At 39.2% G+C, this 26,480-nt stretch overlaps 1 protein-coding gene across 1 annotated transcript in view; it reads right to left on the bottom strand.

Moving 5' to 3' along the window:
• KCNB1 (potassium voltage-gated channel subfamily B member 1) overlaps nt 1-22,582 on the bottom strand; it is a gene marked incomplete at both ends in the record, with an annotated part of 168,507 nt that extends 145,925 nt beyond the window's left edge. Inside the window, one exon of the mRNA XM_081322854.1 lies at nt 22,016-22,582. Within this exon, the coding sequence (XP_081178980.1) occupies nt 22,016-22,582 (567 nt within the window). The remainder of the gene's footprint in view (nt 1-22,015) is intronic.
• Nucleotides 22,583-26,480: the final 3,898 nt, after the last annotated feature.

Here is a 26,480-nt window from a genome sequence, read left to right as displayed (position 1 = left end):
ACTTTATTCAACAATGATTCAGATAAGTGTTCAAGACTATCTGACATTTTTGATACTGGAATAGGTATGATGTCTCAAATTCCCATTTAAAAACCACGAATAAAGTAAGTGCATCTTCCCATAGAGTTTTGTGGTTAGATTTGTAAGTTGTTATTACTCTCAAATACATATTTTCCTGACTAGGCAAGCACAATACAAGTTAGCCATACAGTCTAGCATCTTTTCTTCAAATTTGGCAACTTTAAAATGTAAGGACTTCAACTCCCAGAATTCTCAGCTAATATGTTAAAATTGCCAAGTTCGAAAAATACTGGTCTAGTGGCTGAGCTGATGGAGCTGTAGACTTACAGTGCAAATTATTTTAAAATGATGTTGTGAGAATAAATTTAAGGGATAATTTCAACTCTCAGCAGAAAAGACAGAACATAAATAAATATTTCCGTGCCAAAGAAAATAGGGATAGGGAATCTGTCATTAAATGATGTGGTCATAAGATGCAACATCATGTGACTCTACCAACTTATGATTTATTTATTTAATTAAATTTCTATACCGCCCTATTCCCGAAGGACTCAGGGCAGTTATGATGGCGGTTCCAGCAGTCCCAGCTGCCATTGTTAGGTAAATCCCACGTGACTGCAGTGTCCCATGGTCACAGGTTGACCCTTTGCACTCTCCTGGCAGTTTCTCCATTGCTAAAATCAAATGAGAAACATATGGGAAAACAAAAGACTCAGATATGAAACGAGAAGCCCAGAAGAATTAAAGCAGGAAGGGCTGAAGAATGCTCAGTGCATCAAAAAACAACAACAACAACCAATCCCCAGAGTTCCAACATTGAAGCATCCACATCACATCATTATAGTTTTTGATGTTCCCTGTTGGTTTCCCACAAGCAAGAAGTTAGAAGTTGCAATCATATGGGGTCCTTGTTTAATTACTGCATAGTGCTTAATGACTGCAACTGGGTCAGTCAGAATTGCTGCAGCTAAGCAATGAAGTCAAGTGACATTGCGTTTTATGACTGCATTGCTTAGCAACAGAAATTCCAGTCCCAATTGCCATTGTAACCTGAGGACTTCCTGCTTGTTGCAGTTTATTCACAGAAGTTGCTGCAGGAAGCAGCTCCTTGCCAAGCTTGATGGATATCAGAAGACTTAAGAGGGATTAAATGTTAGATCTGTTTAGGATTTGGATGGAAGAAGCAGAAAATCTTGGGGAAGTCACAACAACCTCTCAGAAGAAGGAAGTGGAAAGTCACATTCATATTGCTCCCAATTAAACTACTTGGACACATCCATGTAGTCCTTAGAAACATGAGGAAGGAGGAGGAAAATTTAGAAGGGAGCTCTTGGCTACTTACTATATAAGCAGATGTCACTCTCTGGCAGTGGTGGCAAACCTATGGCACGGGTGCCAGAGACGGCACTCAGAGCCCTCCCTGTGGGCACCTGCTCCATGCCTCAGAGGTGGCAACTGTCCCACTTCAACCAGCTACCCCCCACAGGTGTCCCTCCCCACGAGTGACACTGAAGTGACCACACCAACCCTGGCCACACCCACCCAATCTTCCATGACCACCACAGCCACACCCACCCATTAGGCCATGCCCACCTGGCACCCAGCGATAAATAAGTGGGTTTGGGGTTGCAGTTTGGGCACTCGGTCTCTAAAAGGTTCGCCATCACTGCTCTATGGCTTCACACTGCCAGCATATGTAATTTCAACTCAAAGAATCAAAATGCTAGGAACACACAGAGTTACCATCTACAGGTGAAAGACAGTGCCTACGGAGTGGGAACCGGTGTGATGAATTACAGTGAAGCAGTAGTTTTCCAGGAAGGAGGAAGTGCGTAGCGGAAAGGGAGGGAGCCAAGAGGCAGCACAGTCTGGAACTGGATAGGAGAAAGAGGAAGAGAGTAAGGATATTGCTAGAATCTCCCGGGGTATATCCATTAGACTGAAAGTACTAAGGTTTAGTCTGTAATGATTCTGTCTCTTCTGTGTAAACAAATAAAAGAATTGAACACTAGCTGAATTGTTCTGTGTTGTTCTCGGGCTTAGCCTGACAACAGTTTTGTTTCACATAACAACATATTAAGCCATCATATGGATTGCTTAATTTTGACTTAAATGGATGGCTGAGTTTCAGGGGTGTAAAAACTGACTGTTCTAGAGTTATAATGTTGGAAGAGGCAATTTAGGCCACTGAGTACAATGCCCTGCTCAGTGCAAGAATCCACATTAAATCATTGCAGACAAGTGGCTGTCTAGCCTCTGCTTGATTGTAGCTAATGAAGGGAACTTGCCATTGGTCTAGATCAATCATAGCAAAACTTTCAGAGACTGAGTGCCCAAACTGCGACCTAAAACCCAATTATGTATTGCCAGGAGCCGAGTGGCCGTGGCCCAAAGAGGAAAATTACACTTAGGGTTAGGGTTAAGTCACGATGAACTCATACAGGAAAATGGACATCGCCAACAAACTCGGAGTGCTTGGGTATGGTTAGGAGGGCACTTACCATTCTAGGCTGCTCTATCTATGTTTCCTGGTAAAATACATGGGAAAATCCCATTGGAGGACAATTCCACTTAGGGTTAGGGATAGGTCACCATGAACTCATACAGGAAAATTGACATCGCCAAGAAACCTGGAGTAATTGGGTATGGTTAGGAGGGCACTTACCTTTCTAGGCTGCCCTATCTATGTTTCCTGGTAAAATACATGGGAAAAACACATTGGAGGAAAATTCCACTTATGGTTAGGGTTTGGTCACCATGAACTTGTATAAAAAATGGACTTCGCCAAAAAAACCTGGAGTACTTGGGCATGGTTAGGAGGGCACTTACTGTTCTAGGCAGCTCTATCTATGTTTCCAGGTAAAATACATGGGAAAATCCCATTGGAGGAAAATTCCACTTAGGGCTAGGGTGAGATCATCATGAACTCAAACCACAAAATGGAAATCGCCAAAAAACCCAGAGTGCTTGGGTATGGTTAGGAGGGCAACTATCTTTCTAGGCTGCCCTATCTACTTTTCCTGGTAAAATACATGGGAAAATCCCATTGGAGGAAAATTCGACTTAGGGTTAGGGTTAGGTCACCATGGACTCATACAGGAAAATGGACATCGCCAAGAAACTCGGAGTCCTTGGTTATGGTTAAGAGGACAACTATCTTTCTAGGCTGCCCTATCTATGTTTCCTGTTAAAATTCATGGGAAAATCCCATTGGAGGACAATTCCACTTAGGGTTAGGGATAGGTCACCATGAACTCATACAGGAAAATGGACATCGCCAAGAAACCTGGAGTAATTGGGTATGGTTAGGAGGGCACTTAGCTTTCTAGGCTGCCCTATCTACTGTACGTTTCCTGGTAAAATACATGGGAAAAACACATTGGAGGAAAATTCCACTTATGGTTAGGGTTTGATCACCATGAACTTGTATAGGAAAATGGACTTCGCCAAAAAACCTGGAGTACTTGGGCATGGTTAGGAGGGCACTTACCTTTCTAGGCTGCCCTATCTATGCTTCCTGGTAAAATACATGGGAAAATCCCATTGGAGGAAAATTCCACTTAGGGTTAGGGTTAGGTCACCATGAAGTCATAGAGCTAAATGGATATCACCATTTTTTTATTTTATTTTTTCACACACTGTTGTAGGCCTAAAGTGACAAGGTTTTATAAAACTCAGGTGAAGGCCGAGGGCTCTGCGTGCCACCTGTGGCACACGTGCCATAGGCTCGCCAACACGGGTCTAAATTATAGGTTCAACTTTGGATCATCAGCTCAGTTTAAAAGCTGATCTGATTTGACAGTTTCAATCAAAGAATCAGATTGATTCAACTTGAAAATTTGTACTGATTTTGAAAATAAAATTGACCCATCAATCCAAATGAGAAAGTCAATTGGAGTCAGTAATTCAACTGAATCTCTGAACTGAAGCCATGCAGCTCCTTAATCAATCCATCAATTTAGTCAGTTACTTTTCTTGCCACAGTCAGCTTATCCCATTTCATCAATTCCCTTACTAGGAAGCAAACCTGTTGAAGTCAGTGGCACTTGCTTCTAAATAATTTATAGTAGATTTCTATTTCTATAAATCCATATACTCTGTACGGCAAATAAAATCCAGATCCTTTTGCAATTATTTAACTTAATATTTTAAAGTAACCCACCTCCCCCATAAATGCTTTTAGCCAAGTGTAAAGGTTTTTTTTTTTAGTGTTTGTTAGAAATTCTCCTGGAATAACATTTTTGTTTCTGTATCTTCTTATTTAAATAAAAGAACAAGAAAAATGCATAGATGACTGAATGTGTATTTTTTTTAAAAAAGTTAAAAATAATGGTACATGAATAAGTTACACTAGTTTGCAAGAACATAACTTCACATATGGGCGGAATCCAAAGCAAGTCTTAAATGATGAAATTAAAAAAAATGAGTTTTCGAATCATTACACTATGGAAAAGTTTTATTGAAATAAAACTACAACTGATTAAGAGCAACCAGGACCGGCTCTCCAAAAAGCTTTATTTGATGCAGATAAGACCCGTATGTGTGAAATAATTAAACACTGTAATTGTGTAAGAAAAAAAGATTGGCAGCTGGACTTCTTGGGAAGAGAGCCATATACTGCAATAGATTATGCTGAACAGTTGCTGCCTGATTATAACTGACTAGTTATAGTTGTTTCTTTCTCTCCTTCTCTCTCTGGGTCCTATTAGTTGTGTTGTTTCTTTAGGAAAATTCAGTGTTCCATGCTTGTTTTCTGGCTACCAATCCAGCCAACTGAAGCAATCTTATTTCATTTCTATTTTGTGGGGATTGTTAAGTTTCAATTACCTTAAAGAAAGAAGCTTTCTGTAAATACAGATAGAAAGGAAGGAAGAGTAAAATCAGAAGAGTAAAATCTGTGACTGAAAAAATTCTTCAGCAGAGCTACCAAAAATACATCCTCACGGCAAGGAGGTTGGCTAAGGTCACCTTGAACTATAATTGAAGACTTGGATGCTAAAAACATTTGAAACAAGATAATCATGTGCTGGGAAATGATTTTCAAATGGCTTCTCTTTTTTCATTCCAAAATTTCACATGGGAATTTACATATCTAATATTAATATTCAATTGTCAGGCTCCAATCTCATAATATTATTTTTATTTAATCTCTCCCCCTCCCACAAAAAAAGATTTTCCTGTCAAATGATCAAGAGTGTGGTCTCTTGATTGTTGCTGTTTCTTGATTTCACCTATTTTTACTACACATTTATTACTGACATAATGTCAGCAGCTACATTACGCAGTATTATTTTACAGAAAAAGCAAGAAAACCTGTTCGTTACGAAATTTATATTTAAAAATTTCATGTTGTGACAATTCCTTTATTAGGCCAACAATGATTTGCTTTCTTTTTTCCCCCTTAGGTAGGATCTGTGAGATGGCTTGGATAGTAGCCTATTGGCACTTCTACAGCCTAGTTTCAGTTAAGATTACAATTGGGCACAGACTTTCTTTAAATATGGTACATTCCCCTCACTTGGGAGTAAGGTAACTTTCATGCCTCTTCTTCTTCTTGGAAACTGAAAGCTTGCAACTATTGTACAAACCTTTGGTTGACCTCAACATGATACCTTTGGTAGTTCAGGCAACAGAGAATTCCCAATTATAAAGAACTGTCCAGAATAAAATAGATGGAAGAGGATAAGGCATATACAGGTAGTCCTCAATGGAAATTCTGGTCCCCATTCTGGTCATAAATCAAGGACTACCTGTACTTGTAATTCATCATGCCCAAATGCAACACAAACGTTTTGATTTCGAAGTGCCAAATTTGAGTTCATTTCCCACATCGTATTCTTTTCTTTTCTAAGTCACAATATTCTAGAATCTAGATATTTTAACTTTTTCTTTAGCTGGGCTTACATATCTAGTGATCTTAGGGAAATCAAGCCAAAATAAATTATTCCCCTTTATTCCAGTGGGAAAGTTAACAATAGTCATAAACTGTATCTAACAGTGAGCTACTTTATGTGTAATGTCCTTGGTTTACCAATGATTTGTTAAATCAGAAACATTTAATTAAACTGAAAATGAATGTTGATCCATTTTAGTTGGATATTTTTATTTGCTAGATCAAGCACAAATTCTGTCATCTTGAAATAAAGGCTACGCTGATTACCGTATAACCTGCTAAGAACTGTGCTCTGGAAAAATGGGTTGGGTCATAACAAAAATCTAAAAAGTAGCACAGCTCCCCTCCCCCAACCCTGAGCACAGTGTTCATTATTCTGAATAAGTATTAATTATTCTGAAACTTTTAATAATGTGCATGAAAAGAACATTCTTCTTAATCACAAAGATACCAATCGCCATATTCAACATGTTAATTCCTTCCCATAAAATCCAAACCAAAAACAAACCAATTTCAGACTTCTAACAAGTAAAAGCCAAGAGGTTCTGTTGATGTTATTCTGCCGATGTCCAATTTATTATCATCTGGAGTTTATGGGAACTTGAAGGACCAGAAAGAGGCTCTTGATAAAGAAGCCGCTAAGACCAGTGTTGGAAGACAGCCCAGGGAACGCTCTTATGTAAGAACTTGATGGCATTGGAAATGGGCATTAGTGTCTCTGATGTAATGGAAAATCAGAGATGATGGAAAAATGTACTTTAAAACAGAACTTAATATTAGCATTGGGGCATGAGTGAATATGACCAGCAGTCTAGGAGAATTATGAAGGAATAACTTCATAATTTGTTCTTGGTTTTTAAAAAATCATTTCAGAACCAGCTCAATAAAACAAACACAAATAAATATATTGGATTTGATTCTTGTTTCCAAACTCAGCAACTTATAGGATTGAGCCCATTTGAGCAATTCATTCCAGCACTGTCTCATTTCCAATGTGAAATAAATGCTGGAACGTTCAATGCTGCTTTTCAGTCTGAACCCCCCCCCCCTGGGATATGTGGGAAATAAATATTTTCCAAACTCAGGCCAACACTGCTTCCCTGTCATATTTTCCAGAGGCAGTAATATTTATGGTGTCTGGATAAACTACAGACAGAGGATAGAAGAGAACTTAGAGGAGTCTTTGGAACATTAAGTACATAGATATTTAAGTAGTAAAAAGAGATACATGATGAGGATCTTAGGTTGCAGCACCTGCAATGATTAATCAGACCATAACTGAAAAAAAAGAATTAAGAATGGCTATACAACCTAAGATTCATACAAATATAGTTATGATGTTTGTGAACCAAATGGAGCAATACAGTAAGAATTGGCAAAGAACTAGTAAAGTCCAGTTGCCTTTTGAAAAAGCACCTTTGGGACAAGATTAGAAGTAGTTACAACATTTCTTCTACAACTTTTTTTAACAATTGAGATCAAACCAACTGGTCTTCAGTCCAAAATTCCTTTCAGAAATAGAGGCAGCCTGATTTATTGGATGATAAGCCCAATAAATCCTCCTTAATTTTAGACATGATCTAAAGCCTGATTCTCACATGCACAAGGCACTATTTCAGGTTTAATTCTACAAAAAGAGTTACAGGTTAACAGAAACAGTTTGTATGGCCAATTGCTACCCTTTAGTCATATAATAATCAAATATAGTAAGTCACATCTCATCAAATGGTGGCAGCTGGTGAAAACATGGCTCTTCAGAAAGACATCTGGGGATGATGCTGTTCCTAAATGGGGTTATACTCTGTATTGAATTTTTTAAAAAATTAAATTTATTCTGTAATCCACTCAGAATCTTCATAAACAGAGTAGTATAAAATATGAAGCAATAAACAAACTGTAATAGTAAATATGTCTGACCATTAAATACTTAATCCAATTGAATTTAGTTAGAATAGCAGATGTGTAGATTAAAGTCAGCTTGCTCATTCTCTTCTCTCAGCCCTAGGAAGAGGGGAACAGCAAACTAGTTCTGAAAAATATTGCCAAGAAAACTAAAAATTGACAAGTAGAAAGCAGTAACAAAATATTTATGTATTGCTGCCAAGAAAGCTCCACTGATATATCCATGAAATACCAACAGTAATTTTAAATACATGTATACTTCAGCTATACTAGCATCCCCAAGTGATGCTCTCCCATAATTCACAGAGCTATAAATTACAGGATGTGAACTCCAATACAAGTCTCCCATTAGTTCTTTCAAATCATGGAGCTTGGCTCTTTTTGTCGTTTTATTATGAACTATTTGCTCTGCAATTTCCTGGATTATAGAATATATGCATCTGAATTCCTTCATCCAGAATCAATTTAGTCTGACCCAATTCTCTACTGCAGTGGTTTGCCATTGTAGTATTAGTGTGTATGATATTTTGCCATATTGGTCTATAGTACTAGTACTTCTTGGAGAAAGGACAGGAAAAGAAGTACAAGCAAACTGGTGCATGATTTTTCTGTGCTGCTGCACTATAAAGCAGTGGTGCTATTTACCTGAAGTTGTCTACACTAACAGCTAAGATAAGAATCCTCTTGGGAAATATACAACATGGAAGGAGGCTGTGGTAAGATGAGTCTTTTTGGGGGGACTGTAAGTAATGGTGCTTCAAGCATAGGTTGCTCTAGATCAGCTCTCCTCTTGATGACCATACATTTTTGCCTACTTTTTCTTCTTTGTGCTGTCCTTTGCACTTTTCTCTGGTATTTGATCTTTTCCAGTCACTAGAACTGGGGCACAAAAGCCCAGAGAACTACTAGACAGCAACAATAATTAGGAGTTCTATTTGTGTAGTTCAGATATGGTAACCTCCCAGGCCTCATTCTTTATCTTTCCTTGTATGGATGAGAGAAATATGGGGTAAGCAAAAAAGAGGGAAGAAGAGACATAACTGCCCTTGGGGACTCTCTAGGCTCTGAGACTCTCTGGAGAACTCTGCCCCTGCCAGGACTCCTAGAGACAGCACAGGACAAAGACGCTGGAGGTCTCAGAAAACCACTAAACCTACAAATTTAATAATAGCCTGGGACCTCACTCTCAGAATCACATAGAAGCAGTGAAGTAGACTGTTGCCTCTATAGAGTTCTTTCACACAACCTGGAAGTATACTGTTAATCTTTTTATATGTTGGTCTGGCTCTGCAATAGACTTGCATCCTGAGCAGAGGTAATTTGCATGAACTGGCTTGGAGGCTTAAGATCTTTAGGAAAAAAATTCCCTTCAAAATAGCCCAATATGGAAATGAAGTTTTTATATCTCTGAAGTCAGCCACCTTGCAACCTTGCCTCACAATTCTTGGACTTAAAACTGGAATATAGCATTCACTTTACCTCATTCCTACCAGATCTTTGCCTTAATTATCTTGCCTAGATTGACTTATTGGATGGCTTCTTAAGTAGACCTTTATTTGACCTGTTAAGTACAAGTTAATATTATGAGAGAAATCCCAGACTGGATGACCACTGTTTTGACAGTTCTATTGAGCTATGTGTCCCATTCAACCCAATAAACTTGAAAATGTCTTGAAGCATCAGGATTAGCCAAGTCTAATATAAATAGTATAAAGCCAGCTTGGTGCGGTGGTGAAGGCACCAGGTGGGAAAGCGCGAGGCCATGAGCACTAGTCTCAGCTTAGGTACAAAGTCAGTTGACTGACTTTGGAGCAGTCATTCCCTGTCAGCTCTAGGAAGAAGGTAACAATGGCAAACCACTCCTGAAATCTTGCCAAGAACACTGCAAGGATGATTTCAGGCAATCACCAGGAATCAGCATTGACTCAAAGGCATAAATAAATAAAATATAAATAGAAGCAACTTGAAATTGATGAACAACAAAACTGAAGCAAGGATAAATCCTGCAGTGTCCTTTAATCCAGCTGGCTTTAGAAAAAGGCAAGATTATGTTCCAGACTTAAAGATCACTCCGCCCCACAGAAACTATCTTGCTGGCAGGTAATTTCTTTGGTTTGTTTGTTTTTTTTAAAGAAGGAAGTGTTGGCATATGGTCCACTGTCAATTCTATTTTCTTCTTCCTTCCAACAGCAATAACTGCATTTCCTGGATCATAATGAAAACCAGATTTCATCTTTCATGCATGCCTCCAAGTTAATTACAATGTTATTGAGATTGTGCCATGATAAGAAGATAGGATTTTTTTTTAAAAAAAAGCATTAAATTGAAGGCAACTACAAAGACATATCAGAACGTATTTCCAATGAACAGGCTGCTATTTTTAGGCAAAGTTTCTTGTTGCTAGCCTTTCTCTTGAGTCTGTTTTGTGTACTTTGCTATTGCCTAGGATTTTCCATTTCAAAATATGATAGTAATTTCAGCAAAGTACATTTAATCCAATTGACAGCACATGCAGACTGTGGAGCAATGGGGATAGGACAGAGGGTTGATGCACATCCCAAGGAGGCCCAAAGGCATCTCTAGGAGAACTGCAGATAATAGGAAAATAGCAGACAGTGAGAGCTTGGCTGATAAGGTGTAGCATTCAGACATTTGTAAGACTCTGAAAATTTGAGGTACATAATAATTCATTTGAGCCACCTTCCTCTTTTCTTTTTAATACCTCCTACGTTATTATAGGTTTTCCTCTGTTTAAATCACTGGCTCCATGTGTACAATTGGATAACAGGCACAAAATACTGAAAACAGCTTTTGACTTATATTCTAACTTTTAAATTTTGCTGCATTGAATAAGAATTATTGATCCAATTGATCATAGTCCCATGGAGAGGCTTCTTTTTGGGACCCTGACAAGTGCCCTGCCCCCTAAATGTACACTGAGCATCAGTCTTTGTTTCTTCCTATTATAAAAATACTTTTTTCAGACTGAGTGTGTTAAGTGCATATGTGGCAACAGATGCTCACAGATGTTGCTAGCATTTGTAAAAGAAGTTATTTTTATGAGAATAAATGATGTTGTTTCTCAAGGAAATGTGTAGAATCCTAGCAGTCAAAAACAAAATTCACTTGATTCTTATACTTGTGATTGAAGGATGTTATATGTGAAAAATGTACGGTACATAGTCAGAATGCAATTTTAATTATAACAGGGATTTTTTTTAACTTGTTTTTCCTCTAACCTAAAATGTGAACTGATGAAAAAAGTGGGAAGAAGAGGAATGAGAGTAGTATATTTCACAGCTTAAGCAATTAACACATGTGGCCTTTTAACTGAAAATGCACCCTGTAAGACCATTACACACCAAATCTAAAATTACCCAAATACATCACTACATAGGATTCTGATTGAATATAGTATGCAGCTGTTGGGTAAGAAATGAAGTTTTGTCATTTCTTGGTGGATGCTAATGCAAAGAAATCCCAAACTATTTCCAAAGGGCTGCTGCTCAGATTTTGGTGGTAAAGCAAAAAAATCTATTTCATGTTAGCACGTTGCAAGCTTTTATTGTCTTACTTATGCTAAAAAGATCTTAAAGCAATATCTATCTATCTATCTATCTATCTATCTATCTATCTATCTATCTATCTATCTATCTATCTATCTATCCATCCATCCATCCATCCATCCATCCATCTTCCAAAAGGGTATTGCAGAGCATACAAGAACACAAAGTACTTGTGATATGAAATGTCTACTTATTTTTACTATGACATTTCCATCCTTCGTTCTTTATTCTAGTCTCTGTCTCCTTCTATTACCTGCCTAGAAAGCAGAAGCCAAAGGAAGAAGAAAATAACACAGTGGGAGGATACAGACTAATCCATCACCATCAAGGCACCATTTAAAGCTGGTAAATGGAAACCAACTAAAGGGAACATCTATTTATCACAACTGAATAGCTAGGACTAATCAACATGTTTTTTTCCCCTTGAGAAAGTAAATTATTCCTTCTGTCTCTCTTCTTCCTTTTTGCCATGTATATTGTGCCATGTGAATCGATGTGTGTATATATGATTGTAGAACATGTTCCAATGAAGTACTGTAGTTAAAAATGATTGTGCTCTGTTTGGTTTTTCTCTGTCTATACCAGGGGTCGGCAACCTTGGCTCTTTTATGACTCGCGGACTTCAACTCCCAGAATTCCCGAGCCAGCTATGCTGGCTCGGGAATTCTGGGAGTTGAAGTCCGCGAGTCATAAAAGAGCCAAGGTTGCCGACCCCTGGTCTATACCCTAACACTCTAAATAATTTTTTATATGATTGTAATAGTCTATCTGAAACTCTTTAAAGCAGCTGCTTCTTTTCCTAGGACCATCTGGCAACTGTAGAGGGTAGCCGTGTGACTCTGGGGAAAGATGCAACTGCTTTAAATAGTTGCATACAGGTGCTGTATTCATGCTCCTATTCTCCCCCAAAGCATTTTTCCAACTAATTTCCGAACAATTGCACAGCTCTACTTAATACAGCCAACTGAGACATGCTGAGATTGGAAAATAAAACAAGCTTTAGCAAATGAAAAAGAAATGATTTAGTATTTATTCCATCTGTCTCAGGTACAGCAAAGAAAGATCCCGCTTTGTGTCTTATAATGTACCAGAGATACAATATATGGATAACGGCTCCAATAACTTTAAAGCAGGGACTGAGATTTCGTTGTTAATTCTGATAGGGAGCACATTTCTAATCTACTCAGGCTCTGAGAACTGGGTGCGTGTGACCCCCCTCATCTTTTGGATCAGGGGCCCAGGGCAGCTTTTGTTATAAGAATAAAACTGGTATATTTTTTACTAAGCTTTTGTAAAAACAGCTATTGTCTTTTGGATATTACAGTACTTCACATAACCACCTGATATGTTCAGTCACTTTGTTTCCTTGTCTGTATTGAATGAATTCCAGGAAATCACACAGACATTTTGCTTGACATCACAGATTAAATAATGGGTGACTGGATCATAGTTCTACTCTAGGCTAAATTTTATTTATTTGTATCCCGCCTTTATTACTTTTGTTTGTGGGGCTTGTGTGTTCTGAAGAAGATGAGACCTATGCCAGAGGTTCAATCACACTGGACATGTTTCAAGGACCACACTAGTTGTTGTAATTCCTGAACATCTGGTGAGAAAGGGGCTACAGGACCTAAGTCTGTTGGCTGAGAAACCAGGGCCAACAGTTGAAGGACTATTGGGGAAAAAATTGTTTACCCATCACAAATATGCAAAGAACATTACTTGCACACCATCAACATTGACAAAATCACGATCATTCAATTGCAAAATTCAGCTTTACTTGAGTTATTTATAAAAATAATAAGTAAAAAGGTAAAGGTAAAGGTTCCCCCGCACATGTGTGCTAGTCGTTTCCAACTCTAGGGGCCGGTGCTCATCTCCGTTTCAAAGCTTGTCTGAGGACGTCACCGTGGTCATGTGGCTGGCATGACTAGACGCCAAAGGCGCACGGAACGCTGTTACCTTCCCACCGTAGTGGTCTCTATTTTTCTACTTGCATTTTTATGTGCTTTCGAACTGCTAGGTTGGCAGAAACTGGGACGAGTAACAGGCGCTCACTCTGTTATGCGGCACTCGGGATTCGACCCGCCAAACTGCCGACCATCTGATCGACAAGCTCAGTGTCCTAACCCACTGAGCCACCGTGTCCCTATAAAAATAATAAAGCTAAATATAAATAAATATGGTCCATGGTATCTGCAACTTATTATTCACATTATAAAATTAGTTAACAGTCATCATTATGTGTGTCCTATGAATGCATAATATTTAATCAGACATCATTTGGATGATAATTGCTTCTATACACACAAACATGCAAATCAAAATTCACAAAGGACAATATTAGGAAGAAGCCTGCAACAACTAAGCAAAGTTGAACTTGTTAGGCATCCCCAGTTATGTAATCCATTATTGGGGATGTCTAACAAGTTCAACTTTGCTTGGTTGATCATTGTTTGAACTGCAAGTTCATTCCCATTTCTATACCAAATAGTAATTTTTTAAAAAATAGCATGACTACAATATATGCATTTTGCATGCATTTTCCTACATTATGCACACCTTTCTGTTAGATATTTTGAGTGCATTTAACAAGTATTAATTTTAAAGCTGCTTATCATAAGGTTAATGTTTCAAACACATTTTCTCTTTGTATATGCGCAGTTCAATTCTGCACTGAGCTATAAAACTTGGGATTGTTGGATTACAACATATATCTCTCTTCACATTTTTATATTAGTTGAAAACTTACATTGCATCAATTCATATTCCAATAAATTCCTCCTCTGTGGAAATTATTTCAAAGAAATATATTAGGTTTTGTAAACCCACCATCTTCAGTCTAAAGAAACTGATGACTGGTAGCATTAAGCAATTCCTAAGACAAAACATGAAGGCATGTTAATTAGCTTTGAAAATTAAGGACCACTGCCAAACAAATTGACACTGCCAGTGCTCATACTTCAATTACTGTGCAAACCTCTCTGTCAAACTGATCTAGATGGGATTAAACTATTTAGTTTCCCAATGAGGACCAATTAAGAAGGAGAAATGAAATTTCATTCTTCAGAAAGAGATGAAACTCCTTTGAGTGCACCCTAGTATTTGTGACATGAGTCACTGGGTTCTGACTTTCTCCATCCCAGCAATTTTCACATTCATAGCTTTAACTGTGCGACAATGGCCATTATGGCAGGATGCAATTATGAATCAAAACTATCCAGGTTTGCCAGATATCCTTGGGAACATGCCCAGTCAGCTCCATATAATACGTATGGTAAGGTGGTTGGGATTCGCTGAGATTTTGTCACTCATCAAAATAGTTTTTGAAAGCCTAGGATAATGAGACATAAACATTTGGAGGTTCAATATTCAGTATTAAGCAATGTGCAATTTCCAGTCTGGAGATAATCTAATGCTGGCTTTATTGTGATATTGCCATCCAGTGTCCAGTCCAGTAGCCTTCCAGTCCAAAGGAAGCCTTTTATATATTGTGCTATCACACATCCAAGCTGCCCAACCGATCAGTTGTGAGGAATGTTAGAAGTTGTAACAAGATGGGCAAGAAGCCCATTTCTAAGCTACACACTGAAACTTAACCAATTACCGGTATATATAAGGAACATATTAAATTGATCTGATATTGAATTGGAATGCAATCAAGTGATTTGTATTCCACAATACTGTCTGTAATAGAGAAGACTTTATTCATTCCAGCACCTTTTCTCAGAATGAATGATTAGACTCTGAGCAGTAATAATTCCAAAGCATTCAAGATAAATTTAATTTCTTAAATGAATAAGGCACTGGAACATGCCTTCTCTCAAAGGATTCCTGTGCTTACAGTGAGCAGGACTGTTCTCAAGTATACATGATGGACATGCAGTGGAATTTTGAAGGTATACGTCATACCCTTTTAAATTATTTTTAAAATAGAAAAAAAAAACTAGAAGAAAGAAGAAATGCATAAAAGTACCGTGCTACAATTAGATATGGATTTGTTTATCTGATAACTGGAAGAGAGCATAGATGTATAGAGTCAAAAGGTCAGGAAAGCAATTATGGTGGATTCAATCTGAATGCCCTGCTAAATTTGGCTAATTCCTCCCCCCCCAAAAAAAAATATCCTGAATTTCTCCCCCAAATCAGTCAGTAACTGACTTTCCCAGCTGACAATAAAAAAGACCAAAAGAAAATTTACAAAATGTGCAAGTCAGAGAGAGCAAGATCAAGGAAAGAGAAGGAAAGAAAGTCTTTTATCTGTAAAACAATACTACCTACTCAACACAATGGATGATATTTATGAAGTAAGTTGCCCGCAATGGGATGGGATGGACTTGAAATGTGTGCAGATTGCAGTCACTAAATTATAATAATCAAGTGCAGCTGCTTCACTCATAACCACTGTGCAGAGCCTCCTCCTTGTAGGAGAGGAACTTTTTGATAAGGACAAACCATACATGGTATGTAACTCCTCCTTCCCCCCCCATCTTCCTCCTCTTCATCTCTTCGTCTTCCTTTCATTTTCCCTCCACCTCTTCCTCCTTTTTAATCCTTTCATTCCTCATGTTAAATATCTTCTAATTTTAATGCTAGGTGTTTTTTTTGGCAAACACTCCTCTTATCTACAGGAACTAATAGCAACCCCAAGAGTATTTAAATTTAGAACATAGCTTGGGTAAAATATTAACTACTCCTTTCTTCCCTTGCATTGGTTCTAGGTTCAAATTTAGAAGCTTCTGTATTCACTTCAATTAACAGACCTAACAAAGGGGAGGGAAGAGAGAGAGAGAAATAATTTGGGACTATTTATGTTTTTTTTCTTCTAATACACGTTTTGTAAGTAGTTTTGTTTAATATATGTACTTTTTGCAAGATGAATGATGATATCGATATGCATGTCTTCAGTTGCTAAATGCATTTGTGCTGGATCGTTTGTTCCTAAAGACAAACTAGGATATAATCTATAAATCACAAAAGACATTTTTGGCAAGGACGATCATCCTCATAAACAGTAAATCAATACAATGTAAGCAGCTTCTAATGCATTTTGATGCTATGTCAGAGAAGATCTTATTATTCAGATGCAGGCTTTTCACATGAATGTATTGAAATGTATTTCAAGGAGACTCCATTGGCTAGTGGTAGGGACCGAGCAAACCAGTTCAACTTTCAGACTATTTTTTGGCTTGCATCAGTTTTCCAGCTTTCATTCTACACAAAACATCTGTCTGGCAAAAGGTCTTTTAAGTAACAAGGTCAAATCCTGCCTCTGGGATGCATGCTGTTCTTCCCAAGGCATTGGCAAATCCACCTGGATCTCGTCACCACTATCTCTTAATGACTATGGAGATGCTCAGTAATCCAGATCATGGTTGTCTCAAATGTGTTTTTTCAGGAGGCAACTTGACTTTCTTGTTTTTCTTTGAAACTTTCAAAGAAAAACAAGGAAGTCCAGTTGCCTCCTGAAAAAGCATTTTGGGACAACCCTGACCTGAATTACTGAGAATCTCCGTAGATATTTAACTATGCACTTTGGGATGAACACCCTTCGAATGGTGCGGGACTGCGAACAGATTTCCAGAAAACATTGCAGACTACAGGAACAATTTGCACTTTGGTCTGAGATGCAGACGACCCAGGCTCATCCCCAACAGCCTGAGCCTGTCTTCAAAAGTGAAGGGACAAAGGGCAGAAAACATCCTGCAACCAAGAAAGCTCTATAACCAGGGGTGTCAAACTCAATTTCATTGAGGGCCGCATCAGCATTGCGGTTGCCCTCATGGGGCTGGGTGGGTGTGGCCTGGGTGGGCATGGCCTACTGGGTGGGCGTGGCTAGAGTGTGTATGGCCTACTGGGTGGGTGTAGCCAGCTCTATATTGTTCACATCAAGGGTGCCTATGGGAGCCTGGGCAGGAGTGGGACAGATCTGAGGGTCTGGCAGAAGGAGGGTCTCTGGGCCAGGGCCAAGGCAGTGGGGGCTGTTCCCTCACTGTTTCCAGGATGGCTTTGTGGGCCACATGAAACCACTTCGCGGGCCGGATCCGGCCCCCGGGCCTTGTATTTGACATGTCTACTCTATATACACATTTGCACTAATTAGGTGACCCTCAGGACACAGGTAAACTCTCCAAACGGCCTCAATGACTCTCTAAAAGAATGCAAATGACCAGCTGTCTGCAATGAATATAAATCCTTCCATTCCCCACCATCCAGTCAGAGCTGAAGAAGCTTCTTGGATGAGAAGCGAAACTTCTTCAAAGAACAACAAGAAAGTGGGATCCCTATATCACATGGTTGAAAGGAGTAGAGATAGTGATGAATACGCAGTTATGTGGAAAACAGGGAAAATTCAGAGTGGAAGAGTTTTCCACTTCACCTTTCATAGATATACCTGGGTAACCTTTTGACACCCCAGAATGCTTTGACCTTCAGTATTAACAATCCTCGCCTAACAGTTTGAGACAATAGCCACATTAGCACATGATGCTAAACTTAAGTAGTGCAATATATTAGCACAACACACCAAATCATTAACCCACCAAATTGCCTCTGTTCATACAACATGTTAAATAAAAAATAAACACATACATGCATACAAAACCTCTAGCCATAAAGCCCTGTCTGTCCTCCCAAGCCTTGGACTAAGGGGGAACAAAATATTTTGCCAGTTGTGTTTTGTATATGTTTTAGTATTGTTTGGCCAGATTTCCTACCTTTTTCTCTCCTGCCAGGTCTCTCACTGACCTAGTTAAGCACACAGTGGGAATCCAGCCAGGAAAAAAAGTTTCTTTGCATCTATCATTGAAACGGAGACAGAGTTCCTTGATTAATTGATTAATTATGTGCCATCAAGCTATTTCCAACTCTTAGCCACTATATAAATTTTCTCCCCAATGCTAAGATCACATGTTAAATTCTAAACGTGGTAGGTTAACTGAACATTTGCAGTCTGTACATGACATATTATACCTAATCAAGTAAATTAGATTATGGCTTAAGCTAGTGGTCTGATTGGAGTGGCCTGATGCTCAGCCAGAACAGAAAAACTGTTGATTGGTCTGGTCATCTAGAAAGAGCCTGTTGAAAGACCCTACTATCAGGTTTGTGGAATATGGGTCTTCTTTGTGGCAACTCCAGTTTAGGGACCTACATGCAACTCCTCCTTGTTCATATTCTATAAGCAAGTCAGGGTGTATTATTTCAGTGAGGCGGTGGCTCCTCATAGTTTTGAATGGGGGTATTCATCTACATTTAATTTTGGGGTTTAGAATTACACATTTCTATTCTCCTTATTTTGTGGTGTACCACCAGAGACCTCCAGAATTGGACAGGTTACAAACACTGCAAAATACATGAAATAAGTAAGCCTAATGCTTAGCCTAATGTGTTATGGAAATTCACCCTTAGAATGATACTTGATAAGCTTTCAAGAATCTCCTGGATTACCCTGAAGTTTATTTCAAAATCCTTGCTTTTCTACAAGAGCCTGATATTTGACCATCTTAATACTTGCCAGTTTTAATAATTACATGTTGCCGGTATTAGTCTCCATATTTGTACCCAGTTTCTTTGCAAGCATGCTGTTGCTAGTGGTGACATGTAGCTTCTATAGCAGCATGAAATATTTAATTAGCTGCCAAGTAGGATAGTGATTTTTTTAGCATTAAACTTTCCACCATGTACCCCCCTTCTCCATGGAAGAAAGAAGAAGTGAATATAAAATATGGCTTTTCAGATTGCATTAGGCTGAGAGGTACCAATAGAGATAATTGCAAATCCTTTGATACATATGTTCTATATTTACATATATAAAGGAGGTGTAAATTAATATTTCTATCTCAGACACCAGAGAGAGAGGACTGAATTATTGTTTTTGGGTATTCTTAACAGAAGGAAGATTTATATAACTGGTGTCCTTTTAGAAATGATGTAGGTTGCATGAATATTGGGTTTAAGTTCCTAAGGATGGGGTATAAAAAGTTGTTATTAGAAGTTCTAACTTGCCATAATTGTGTATGTATACAGATCTTTGAGGACTTGAACAAAGCTACACATCTCCAGGTTTGCTCAGCTCCGCTATAAATGATTTATAAATTATTACTCATCATGAAAATCTATAAAATCAGAGAAAGGTAATGTTCCTTATTAAGGACATTTGGAATGCAGTGAATTAATTGCTGTTGGGTAGCAGCAGATAATTCTCTCCCTTGGGTGCAAAGAGAAAATATCTGCTGTGAACTTCACATAGGGGTCAGGAAAGGCATCCAGCCAGTAAACGCTTAGTCGCCGTGACTCCAAGGGATTACAAGGGATTACAAGGTCGTTAAAAGAAAAAAGAAAAAAAAATGCTGCTGTATTTAAAGGACCATTATTCATCATTGTCTTGTATTAAAGTTGGCAGGAATTTTCATATTCTACAATCAGGACCACATAGCCTTCTCAAGCCAAGGGCTGCCACTGACATTTAATAGGATCATAGTCCAAAGAGTAGGCCAAGCTAGGAAAAATATAACATTGAACTTAATTCCATTCAATTTCATATAATGTAATCGCAATTAGTTAAATGCAAGTAATAGGCTCGTGTACTAAATTGCTTTCCCCATCATCATAATTTGGCGACAACTTTTGGAAGATTGTGTAAGTGGAACCCAAGGCTCTGTTGGCCATCTGATCTTCTAAGATTAAAAGGTCTTCTATGCTTGACTTAAGCTTTTCAAGTTGTTTAGCCATAAAACCTGAATCACTGTTGCCTAATTCCTTTTAAAATAGAGATGTCAAGGGTGGAACCTGGGATAATTTACAGGAAAAGTTAAGAGCTGTGCTAAAAGCCAAACTCACTGAAGTCATGTCCTCTTCTCATGGCCCCCTGTACTATCCATTTTTTGTTGTGCTTTCACTTAGACCAGGGGTAGGCAACCTTGGCTCTTTTATGACTCATGGATTTCAACTCCCAGAATTCCTGAGCCAGCATAGGAATTCTGGGCACTGAAGTCCACGAGTCATAAAAGAGCCAAGGTTGCCTACCCCTGACTTAGACTGTGAAGCAGCTAAGCCACAAATGGAACCCCAGGTCTTCAACAGTTTACTCCTCAAACAAAAGACCAACTAGACCAGCTTTCTGTCATGTGGGACTTCAAGATAAAAATTAAAAATATTTAATTCAGGTTCAGAAACTGAGATAAATGGCTAAGAATACCTATAAGAGAAATGTGTCTCATGGCTTCAATGCAATCTGTATAAGGGATAGGACAATGCACCCTTGAAAACCTGTTTGGAAGAAGTATTTTGGGCCTTTTTTTGGTATTCATTGAAACAGTCATGGCTTTCTCCAGGCTTCTATGTTAAGTATGAAAAAGTCAAGTTGCTTTAATGATTTGACCTTTTATAGCTCCGAAATTTTTTTTAGGCTCATGAAAACCCAAAAAAGGTTGCTTTAATTAGTAACAGAGAGATGCAATCCTTGTACAAACCCTGAAGTACTTCTTTTAATCACTTTCAAAGCAAGCACAGTCCTAACTGAATTCTTGACCATGCCACTGAGTGATAACCTTGATATATACAAGAATCATTAGGAGAACCATTAAGAGAAAATAAATAACCACTTAATTCTAAGGAAGGAGAGAATGTGAGAGAGAAATTCAAAACAATGCTGTTGTGATTCTGTTTGGTATAAGAGGGAGCAAAGGTAAATTGGCAGGTTTTCAAAGATTCTGTTATTATAGCGTACAACAATAAAGTCAAATTCCTGTAATCAATGGGGTGTCTGTTTTCTGACCTATAACTCAAAGGGCTGCCAATGATGCAGTCAATTACTCCAAGGGAACTCCTTAAAATAGTGGCATCTTTTTTCAGACTGATACAGAAGGATCTAGCTGTCTACAGCACTTTTTCAGAATCATCTTCAAACTACACCAAGCCATAGTTAAGAGGCAGCTTAGAATTTTTAGCAGTTTCTGACTTCCTCTACAATGTAATCATCACAATCTGCACAAATATATTAGAAGGGAGTGGGATGATTTAGAATTAGAAAAAGATAGTAATGGAATCTATTGGAAACAAAACAAGGTTTATAGATTGCCAAAATGAAAATTGAATATGAAAATTGCTTTAATCCCTAATCCTCATAAGTAATGAAAGGAAATATAACAACAAAGTTCTAATCGAACAGAGATTATATCATATTTTCACATAACTGGTCATGTTCAGAGGGAATTTTTGCCTTTGTTTCAACAACTTCACTTCATTGCAACAAAGCAGTACTTAGATGACACTGACTGACTCTAAAAGCTAAGTAGGATTAAATCTGGTTACTATATAGATGAGAGATCTCCACATAATTCCAAGGTTAGACTGGGATTCTGAATGAACCTTCTAAAAGAAGGCAACATTAATCCTATTTTTATAACTGTTGCAAAGAAACCTCTATTAAAAATAATTGCAGATCATAATTCCCTGCCAAGTTGAAAAACATAAGGATTTCCAAAAACTAAACCATCACTGAGTTTCTCTTATCTCTTTGTACATCAAAAATAGCCAGGGGCAATCACCAGGAAGGTATAATTGAAAATGTGAATTGCCATCTTTCTAGCCCTATCTATCACAGATCAAGAATGGATAGATTGGATATTACCTTGGCTGCTACAGAAGAATTGGGCTTCTCCAAAAGGTCCCAGAGTCTTTTTCTCTTCTCTGCACAGCAAGTGTTATCAAATTCCTCTCCCTCCCTTTCACGCATGGTTTCTGCTTCTCTCTTGAGTTCTTCATTCATCTGTTCCTTTTTCTGATGATACCTTGCCTGGCAGCAAGATTCTAGATAAATTTCATCAATTCCCCAATAGTCCAGTTCTTGGCTGAAGGACAAGGCGCACATTTCCTCCATCATGTGCAACTTGCCTGTGCGGTAAAAGTTCAAGATAGAGGTAAATGCCCCTGGGTGCCTATCAAAGAAATATTCATTCTCCTCCAAGTTATAGTCATCACATATATCCATCAGGGATTCATGAGTATTGCAATCTCTGAGTTTACCCAATCTTGTCCGTGGTAACCTGTCCAAGGTTCGCCATAAAACCTCATGTGCCAAGCCCCCCACATTAAGCTTGACCCTTCTGGAACAAGCTTTGCTCCTGACAATCTCCATGGGATCCGGGGGCAAAGAGGTAGTAGATCGAGATCCATGTTTATTCATTCCTGCAGGCATTGCTTATCTTTAAAAGATTGAAACAGGCTGACAAGTGATTCCTGGGTCTTTACAGTTCCAGACAGGTTCTCTTTATCTGTTTTCTGGCTCCTCCATTCCTGTAAACAAAATAATCCACAGAATTACTGGTAACTTCAGCAAATTAAATGGAAAGCTTCTTCCTTTGTTTGCAAACTGCCTGTTGTCCAATTAATCAGGAAGTTATACAAATAGCTCAGTCAGTTTGCTGGAAGGAGCAGCAGAGACAGGAGATGGGCTTTAAGAGCACAGGCTGCTGTTCAGTCTCATGGTGCTGAAACTGAACAAAAAGTCCTAAAGAAAGTGAACTGAAGGAAGGGAGAGGATGCTAATAGGGGCGTTTAGCCACTGAGCTAACAAAGCCTTCGTACAGCCTTTGTCCAATTCCATACATTATAGTGGTAGGGAACACTTAGAGTTATCCACTACCTAAAGTGCTAAAGACAAATCCTTTACACATCTTCTCCCAGAGCACAAATATCTGTGTTGTGTTGTTCTGAAAAGGCTGGATCATCCTCATAAGCCCAGCATCCATTTTAATTCATTTCAACTTTCTCAAAATGCAAGGCATTTCATGTTTTTCATTTTTACCTATCCTCCTTTTAGATTAAAAGTTAACACATTTTTTTTGTTTTTTGAACAGATAAGTGCATAATGTGTTACCCTGGCCAATCATTCAAGCTATGTTAGTATTTGTCATTTTAATTCCAGTTAGCCTTTTTCTTTCCTTGTACAGTTCCTTCACACACACATATAAGCAGAGGTTCCAAGCAAGAACTTTCTTCTTGATGTGTGCATAAGGTTGATATTGATAGGATGTTTTCTATTATCATCAGAAGCTTTGGGTTTGGGGGGAAGGATGTGTAGGAAACTAGGCCTATGGAACAAGCTAAAGGATCTGATAGTTTACTACCCTGAGGTAGTATGATTCTCAGTGTTTCATCCAGACCAACAATCAAACCTCTTTACCCATAAAGTATATATGCCATATAAACATATAAGGAAATAATCAGACACAGGCTCACCAAAATATATATTCCATTACTCAAAATATGTACTTTTTGTACACAATCTTAAGAAAACACATTATACGCTATATTATAGTTTCCCTGGGAGAGAGAAAGAATTTGCAATACTGCTGACATAAATGTTTTGCAGTTATGAGTACAATTACCTACTGATTTCAAATGATCTACCTGATCATCTATCCACCAAAATACATGCATTTTCAGACTGAAATATCAATATGTATTTTGTATTCACTAGTTCTAAAATATCAAAGCATTGCTCATTTTACCTATGCATTTAGCTGCATTTTCCAGATAAGTTCTCCTTTGCCAAAGGGATGAATTATGTTTTAAACAGAGAACAGATTATATTTAACAATTTAAAGAAAATTTTCCCCTTTACCCTCTGCATGTGTGCTTCTCATCTTTCTGTAGGTATAAACTCAAAGACATCAGGAGCCCAGGCTGACACTAACAATTTACAATACCGTAGTACATCTATTAGCAACCTTGCTTTTAAAACTTACATAGCTTTCCTTCTACATGAAGAACATCTAACACAAAAGAAAACCATGGTACTTTCACAGCATTATATTCTTACTCTCTGAAAGTGGGAGCAATGGCAAACTGGTTGAAGTCAAAACAACCCCCACACACACACACACGTGTGCGCACACACACATACCCAGGTCCATAATGTGCATACAGAAAACCATCCCTGCCTCCAGTATTTTAACCATTCTTACACAACCCATTTGAGTTAAAGAATGTTACCTATTTTAAAGGTTGGCCTACAGGTAGCTCACTAGATGACAAAACATCAGGGCGGAGAGGAGAGACAGACTTTTGAATAATTTGCTATTAAAAGGACTGTTATGCCTTGTATAAAATGGGAGAAGTTGGGATTTGTAAAATTTTTAATACTGTATTGTGGGAGGAAGACAAAAGCTAAAGCATTCTGCTTAAGTTTCTAAAAGATGACATCAGCAGGGGTTGAAAGAAGAGCCAGGGTGGAAAGGGGTGTGTGTGTGTGTGTGTGTGTGTGTGTGTGTGTGTGTGTGTATGTGTGTGTGTATGTATGTATATATGTATATATATATATGTATATATATATTCATAAATGCATTTGTGGTAAATGGGGTGTGAGGCCATCCAGTTATCAGCTCAATGCTTCCAAACAACCTGGCAATGGTGGAGGGAGCAATTAGGCTAGCAATTAGGTAGGGATGATAAGAAGCTAAACTGAGTTTTAGCCTAAAGGAAACAAAGATTTGCATATCTTTTTATCGATGTCTGAAGGGGAACCCTTCCTCAGCACCACCACCAGGGAATAACTCACGAGAGTCGTCATAACAACAAAATATACATGTGTGCATATATCCATATTTATATGCATATATATTTGGAAACGCCGTCAACCCCGAGATGACTGCTCGCCTTCTCTCCTTCCTCGCACTGTTGCTTTCTCCCAGATGGCCTCAACCACAAGATCCAGCGATCCGTCGGAGGAGCAGAAAAACCACCAGCCTCTCCCAGCCCAGATTTCCCGCGGCCCGCCAAGGCGAATCCCCGGCTCCCCACGGCGCCGAGCGATCACGGGATCCTTCGCCGCTGCCCCCAATTTCTCTGCCCCCCCACCCCCGTCTCTCACCTCGCCACTTACTTCCTTTCCCACGACCCCAGAGCAACGCCGGAGCGGGCTTTCGGCGGAGAGGAGGGCATCGGTCGGGAGAAGCTACATCCTGCTTCAGCCGGAGAAGGCGAGATCAGCAGGAGGGCACGGCGGGTGTCCTCCTAGCGAGCCGGGGAGGCGGAGTGGAAGGTGGCGGCAGACGGGGGAGGGGGCAGCGGTGGAAACCCCCCCTCCGCGCACCGAATCCCGGGACAACCGAGCAGATTGGGAGGGGCGTCACGCGGCCCCGAAGTCTAAAACCTGCCGCTCGTTCCCGAAAGGTAAAACGCTGAGAAGGAGGAAGGGGGAAAAAAAGACCCATAAGGCCCTCCAATGGATCTTTGAACTCCCGGGTTTTTCAGCTTCAGATCCACCGAACGTGTCAATGGGCTCCCGGCTCAGATAGAATGAAGAGGCCGGGCAGCGCTTCGAGACAATTCCTCCCCGTTCCTTCTCGCGTTCTCGTTTCTTAACGGAGATCAACAAGTCCGGTGAACCTCCGTCTCCCCCTCGCAATTCTGTCCCGGAGTTTGCGGACGGAGAAGTGGAAGTTGGAACAGGGGAAGAGGAGAAGAGAAGAGCGCCATCTCGAGTTCGGATGCGGCATTACGGGCAGTGGTTTAACGCTTTGCTCTCCTTTGGAGGGGGATGCGACAGAGGGAGGCCGGCAAAATGCGCCTGGTTTAATATGGAGAAGGATAAAGAGTGGAAGGTTGTTTTTTTAAGAGGGGATTAAACCATCTTTGGATTCTCAATGTCCTGGAAGAAGAGGCGGGAGTAGTCTAGTTTATAAACAGAGCACTGGCATTCAATACAGAAAATTACAGGTTTATTTTCTATCTTGTCACCTAACGGGCTAGGGCAGGGGTAGGCAACCTTGGCTCTTTTATCACTCATGGACTTCAACTCCCAGAATTCCTGAGTCAGCTATGCTGACTCAGGAATTCTGGGAGTTGAAGTCCATGAGTGATAAAAGAGCCGAGGTTGCCTACCCCTGGGCTAGGGCAGTGTGTAGTGGTGGAAGACTTCCTCTGTCCGACATCCTGAGAACTTGCTGTCAATTCAAGTGGTTGCTTTGATGGTTGAGACTCTTGAGTTGAGCTTGACTCTCCATGGACATGTAGTATTTTTTGCAGCAGAGAAAAGAATTGGCAGAGGCCACGGAGGCCTGTGGAAGAACAGGATACTTAGCAAAATTGCA

The sequence above is a fragment of the Vipera berus genome, assembly GCF_964194415.1.
Source record: "Vipera berus genome assembly, chromosome: 3".
NCBI lineage: Eukaryota > Metazoa > Chordata > Lepidosauria > Squamata > Viperidae > Vipera > Vipera berus.
Note: the sequence above shows the minus strand (reverse complement) of the source record. Positions and strands in the feature narration are given on the sequence as shown.